Source organism: Bolinopsis microptera, chromosome 6 (assembly GCF_026151205.1).
Source record: "Bolinopsis microptera isolate Bmic1 chromosome 6, MBARI_Bmic_1.0, whole genome shotgun sequence".
Classification (NCBI taxonomy): Eukaryota; Metazoa; Ctenophora; class Tentaculata; order Lobata; family Bolinopsidae; genus Bolinopsis; species Bolinopsis microptera.
The window spans coordinates 11,756,627-11,763,181 of record NC_087077.1 but is presented as its reverse complement, the minus strand read 5'-3'; the positions used below and the strand labels follow the sequence as shown (position 1 = coordinate 11,763,181).

Sequence of the window (6,555 nt, the reverse complement as noted above, 5' to 3'; positions counted from 1 at the left end):
AATCTTACAACAACTTCACGGAGATAGAGTACTCAGTAATGTACCACAAAAGACTGAGAAGTAAGCTGGAGCAACAGCATCTCAATCGGCTGTATTCTGTCCGGGTCCAGTCTGAGATGATTTACCAAATTCTCCAGAACTTGAATGTTTGCAGCACAATCAAGATTGAAGGACATTTTGTGCCCCATACTCCTGAAGCTCTGGAAATATATAAGAAGATGTCATGGTTTCCTCCTCTCTTCCCTCTCAAGGAATTCCGGGATTATTTTGGAGAAGAGCTTGCTTTCACCTACGCCTGGAGCAACTTTTGGTGGATTTATGGACTGGTACCTATTTCCATATTTGCATTATTCTCTCTCATTCTTGGCCTCGCCCTCCACGATTATTCAGCCAGTGAAACAAGCTGGGGCCTTTTTTCTCGTATAATGGTAAACGGTTCCACTAACTACTACATAGGATTTGTTATGATCTGGATCGCAGTGTTCCAGTACCGGTGGTCGAATGCCGGCCCAATCTTCTCTCTGCAATGGGGCGTTAGCAACTTCTACATGGAGGAACCAGCGTATAAGTCTCCAAACCAGGACAGATACAGGGCTCTACTAGCACTTCCCAACCTGGTTATATCAGTTTTAGGGTTCATAGTGGCTGCTGCTTGCACTGCTGCGCTGTTTATACTGGTTTTAATTGTTCTGAGGATTGAGTTAAACAGGTTCCAGCTAGATGAGATGTATGTTAATATTATTTGTCAGGTCACGTACGCTATCCTGAACACGGTTGCTGGGAGTTACTTTATCCCCTGGTTTTCAAGGTTCTTGACAGATCTAGAGGATCACAAGTTTCAGTCTTTCTATACTAACAGCGTGATCTTCAAGTATACCGGATACTATTTGATGTCGTCATACATATATTTGCTGTTCCTGGCTTTGGATATTCATAGTTTTGTCTTTGCTAACTGGAACTTCCAACCGGGACAACAGATGGAAAATCCAAAGCAATTTGAAGTTGTTGAACTGTCGAGACAACTGCTATTTCAAATTGTTGCACTCAGACTGAAAGGGATGGCCAAGATATTCTTGTTTTGGTGTTTGAGTAAGTTTCAAAGACGGGCCAATCGTAAGATGAGACCAGGAAAAGAAGATTTGTTGTACATAGTCGAGAACTACAAATCAGTGAAACTGCTAGACACGAGCGAGGTATCAATGTGGATGAGCGACAGGATCATAATGTACGGTTACCTGACCATGTTCAGCTACCACGTGCCTATAGTCGCCTTTCTAGCCCTCATCATCGAGCTCCTTGTCTGTAAATATGAGTGTTACATGCTGCTGTGCGAGTCACAGCGCCCACAGCCACGTCGCGTGGGGAACATGAAACAGTGGCAGGGTATCATATACCTGGTTAATATTATGAGTATAATAATCAACTCTTACTCCATCCACCTCCGGGCTACCGAGGCTGATGAGACCGAGCAGGACTGCTGGGTTAACCGTGATAATAAAACTCTGGTGGGGGACGATGATGGTAAATGTGTGTTTGATCGGGAGGTACTGCCGCTGCTGTTCATGCCCGTGTTTATGTTGATGACCAGTTTGATACAGATACAAGATACAGTGTCGGGTGATAAGTACCAGTTTCATATCAGGAACCAGTATAACAAGGGGGTCGAGTTGTTTGCGGAGGATCTTATTAATACTGATTGTGGGGAGGCTCATGTCAGGTGTTAAACAGATTCTGTCAGAAGAAATTTGAAGGAGACTTAGAGAATGCTTAGTTAAAATTGTTTAAATGTTTGTGTTATTGCATACCGTACTTTAAGATAAGCAGAATATTTATATTTTTTTCTCCAGATAAATTAATCTTAAATTCTCTTTTACGTTTGTACTTTTTACTGTAGTAAGCTAGCATTTACTGTACTACTTTCAAGACAATTTTGAGACAAAGTTTTTATCGAATGAGCACGTGTTTGTTTTTACGCTGCTCGGCTTTTGTCTCTATTAGTTTAATAATTTAGATTTCTTTTTAAACGTTAATGTTGTAAATTTAAACAATAGAAGTGCCTTAGATCTGGAAAATATATATAATAAGGGCTCATTTTTATGTTTTATTACCATAATCAAAATGGTTTTATATGTTTAGTCTATTTATTGCATCATACGGATTGACAGTATCCTTGTATTGTCTCAATACTATCAATTAAACAGTGAATTAATAATTATTGTGCATTTAATCCTACACATTTCTGTCTCTTTCTCAAACCTAATTTAATATTAACCTGTTTATCATCTCTAGCTGAATGAAGCTCGACTTGAGCAAGAGACGATGAGTAGTGGAGACGATGAGAGGGGGATGTTAGGAAATGAAGGAAGTGATGTGAGTCGAGAGGGAGTGGGAACTAACCCTCAGCCTGCTGTGATACTGGTTCTAGATCCTTCCATCCAAGACGAGTTAGTCCTCTACTTCACTAACTTATACATTTTGTTGATATTCTGATTTATTAATGACTATTCAAGTCTTAGTAACCATTGGTAACCTCTCATTGTTTAATGCGTCAATTTGTTTCTAATATATCACTGCAAGTCTACATGTATTGTTTCTAAAACAGTTAATTAATCTCTTTAAATTAATTGATTAATCACCCCAGGAAGCTAGATGAGCTGAAGAAGCACCTCTTAACCCTCCACATCTCCTCCTTCACAGAGAAATCCTCCGATCACATCTTCCTCTGCCTTTACTTAAAACGTGACCAAACATGTGACCAAACTTTAGAACTGGCTCACATTCACTCTTACCACGTGCCGTTCATGTGCCCACCTAGTAAGAAAGATTCAGAGAGTTGGAGGTCTAAGTTTGCGTCACTCTACTCTTACGGAACTCTGTCGTATAAAAACTTCACTAAGGTATACTACACTGTAATGTACCATAAGAGGCTGAAAGATAAGTTCGATGAGAAGTACACTAAAAAACTGTATAAGTTGTTGGATACGGTGAGGGTACAGGCAGAGCTTATATATGCCTCACTCAAAGCTGAGAAGGTACCAGAAGGTACTAGAAAGGTACTAGAAAGGGAGGATTACAAAATTATTGGTGATTTTGTGCCGCACTCTCCTGAGGCAAAGAAACTTGAAGAGAAACTTTCCTGGTTCCCACCTTTTTTCCCGCTTAAAGAATTTCGGAACTATTTTGGTGAGGAACTTGCGTTTGTCTACGCTTGGAGTAACTATTGGTGGACTTTTGGACTCCTCCCAATCGCCATTCTCTCTTTGATATCCCTTTTGTACGGACTAGCAACAGAACTAAACCTGGAGAATGTTCTCGGAGAGAAGTCGCACTTCTGGAGAGTATTCAGCAGTGTCGTGTTGAACCCCTCCATAGAGTACTATGTCGGGTTTCTAGTTGTTTGGATTAGCGTGTTCCAATACCAGTGGAGTAAAGCTGCCCCTATCTTCTCCTTGCAATGGGGTGTTGCTAATTATCATAAAGAGGAGGATATTTGTAAATCTACTAAAAATAAGGGCTTCAGAAAGTACATCAGGATTCCAAATCTGATTATATCACTGGGAGGATTCTTTACTGCTGCTATATTGACTTGTGCTTTGTGGCTTGTCACCGAGATTGTGATCAGGTATCAGCTGAATAAGTTGGATTTCGGGGTTTGGGACAATCCAAAAAGGTTGATCAACAAAACATCCATCATATCTTTTATATGTTCGATATTTTACACAATTCTCAACCACGGTGCTGGATCCTATCTCATTCCTTGGTTATCTGACTTTCTCACTAGGTTGGAGAACCACAAATTCCAGTCATACTTCAACAACAGCGTGATCTTCAAGCACACTGGGTATTATCTCATGTCCTCGTATTGGTATCTGGCTTATATCGTGTTAAAGTTGAACTTTGTTATCAGTGAAAGGTTCAACATTGACCTGGATGCTCTTGAGGAATGTCCTAACGGTATTTGCGTGATAACTCTAGTCACGGAGATCACATTCCAAATGTTGGAACTCCGACTGGCTTACGTTGTTATCACCCTCCTCAAAAGTATCATCCTGTGGATCAGACGTAAGAAGTCTCCCAACATTGTGGGGTCATGTGACCTGCGGTACATCCTAGATAACTACAAATCTCTAACATTCCTTAGTTCAGCTGAGACCTCCACCTGGATGGGAGACAGGGTGCTAATGTACGGTTACATCACCCTCTTCAGTTACCACCTCCCCATAGTGGCCCTAATGGCTCTTATCCTGGAGACGTTCATTACATACTACGAAATGAAGATGCTACTCAGATCACAGCGACCCCAACCTCGCAGAGTAGGAAATATAAAGCAGTGGGAGGGGATCATCTACCTGATTAACATTATGTGTATTGTTATCAACTCCTACTCTATAAACCAACGTGTTAACGAGGTTCCCTCAGAGGATACCTTCCTCCATATCGGCGCTGGATCTAACGCTTCCTTTTACTTCATGCCTCTCTTCATCTTCTTGACTAGTTTGATCCACATTCAGGACTCTGTATCCGGTGATAGAGTTCAGTACCATGTCCACCAGCAGTACCAAGAGGCTATGAAACTGCTTTCTAGCAATACTATAGAGGTGGACGGAACTAGGGAGAGTTCAATGCCAGTAACTAATGAAACTACCGCGGTAACTATGGAAACTACCGCGGTCTAGGAATGTAGGAATGTAGGAATTAAATGTATTTTTTTAGTATATTAAAGATTTTTATATTTAAATGAGTTTTGTGCGTGACAAAAAAGTGACCAAGATTGCAATAATATGATAGTTTGGTCCAATATTCAACATTCAATATGGTACATTTTTGTAATAGTTTATATGGGTATCAGGTAACTAAAGCCTGGTACACAAGTGGCAGACAGGTAATGGGTAATGAGTGATGGGTAATGGGTAATGGGTAATGCGTAATGGTGAGCCACATTTTTACAGCAAGACATATCCATTACCTTATACAAATCTTGGTGACTTGTTGGTCACAACTCACAGCTAGCTTGAATCTTTTATCTTAATTTTATACAGGATAAACCTTTTTTCGTGTAGTATGCTTATTGTTTGTATTGTGCTCTTTAAATGTTAGTATTCTGTTATTTTAATACGTTATGTTTTTAGTTAATGCTATTAGTTTTAATTTTTAAGGTCATGCTTTACATTTTCAGGATTTTATAGAGAGTTTTAAATCGAAAATGTTGTGAAATTTTCTCACAAATTTGGTCCGTAGAGAAAAGTTAGTTTTTGATATTTCTAATTATATGTGATATAGCTTTGTCTCTCAAATATTAGTTAAGTTTAATACAGTTAATAGTTCATAGAAATATTAATCCATTCATAACAAAATGTGGTCCAGAATAAACGCAACACAGATTCCTCTTCCTACATAGCATAGATGATTATATTGCGATTATTCCGGACCACCCCGTTTCTACAACATTATTTTATAATTATTTTATGATATTTTCCGGGAATAATTTCCCCGAAAAGTCGTCAACCGATAATGTCCTGCAAGTTTCGGGAAGTTTCAAAACAAATAACAGTTTCACATTACGTATTGCTTCATCATGAAAAACCGGGAAAAATCATAGCTAATAATACCTTGGCTTAGTTTCGTGCTCGCACTCCGCCAAGGCGTCGGGCATTATCGCCCGTAGCACTCAACAGCCAATGTATTATTGTATTATAATTGCCTCAAAGAAGGCACGATTTCAGTCAATTACCTGATTAAATATAATGATTACATTTTAACTACTAAGGTTTAATTTTTCATGCATGGGTAACGGGTATGTGATGTTGAAGTTTTTAATTATTTACTTGCATTTTAGCTCTTTTATAGGAACTATATTTAATGATGCACCGAAAGGCTCTAGTTTCAAACATCTTGTATGTATTTTTATTATAAAATTTAACAGTCAAATATTCTCAGAATTTATGATTCTTAGAATTCAGCTATGTGTTCACACATTTCTCTCCAATGGAGGGTGTCTGACGTAATTTATACAATTTATAGAAATATGCAATATAGCAATATACACTAGCGGAGGAAATAAATATCACCCAAAAATTGTTTTTCTAATGTGTATGATATGTGTGGTCCTGCAATGCTAGCAGCGTAATACAATACTTCTCCGTGAGTTTTGTCAAACCAGACACTTCTCACGAATGGGGTGATCTGTTATATTGGGGTTATATTTGGTGACTGCCGGTAAAGCTCTACTACCGCTTACCGCTATGTAAATATTTGTAAATACCTAGGTGAGGATAGTGTGGGAAGTATAGACAGTTTATCTTATAGTGGTGGTAACTGGTAATAGTGGTGGTACCTAATAGTGGTGGTACGTATTGTGTCAGTGTGTCCCTTCCTCCGCTCTCATCAACTCACCACTGTAGCGGCTTAATACATTGTAAAACATATTATGAGTACATTACATATTATATACACGCTCACTTTTCGTGCTAGTACTAAAAGATGCGATTTTAAAAGTGTGACCGATTTAGTGGCAAACTCTCTTACACATTGCACAAACTTGCAAAACCGTTTATT

At 38.9% G+C, this 6,555-nt stretch overlaps 1 protein-coding gene across 1 annotated transcript; it reads left to right on the top strand.

The window, feature by feature from the left end:
* The first annotated feature begins 2,293 nt into the window (after positions 1-2,293).
* LOC134816416 (uncharacterized) lies at positions 2,294-6,070 on the top strand. Its single transcript, XM_063825252.1, has 2 exons — positions 2,294-2,444; positions 2,642-6,070. Exons 1-2 carry the CDS (start codon positions 2,320-2,322, stop codon positions 4,674-4,676), a joined length of 2,160 nt encoding a protein of 719 aa, XP_063681322.1. The 5' UTR covers positions 2,294-2,319; the 3' UTR covers positions 4,677-6,070.
* The last annotated feature ends 485 nt before the right edge of the window (positions 6,071-6,555 follow it).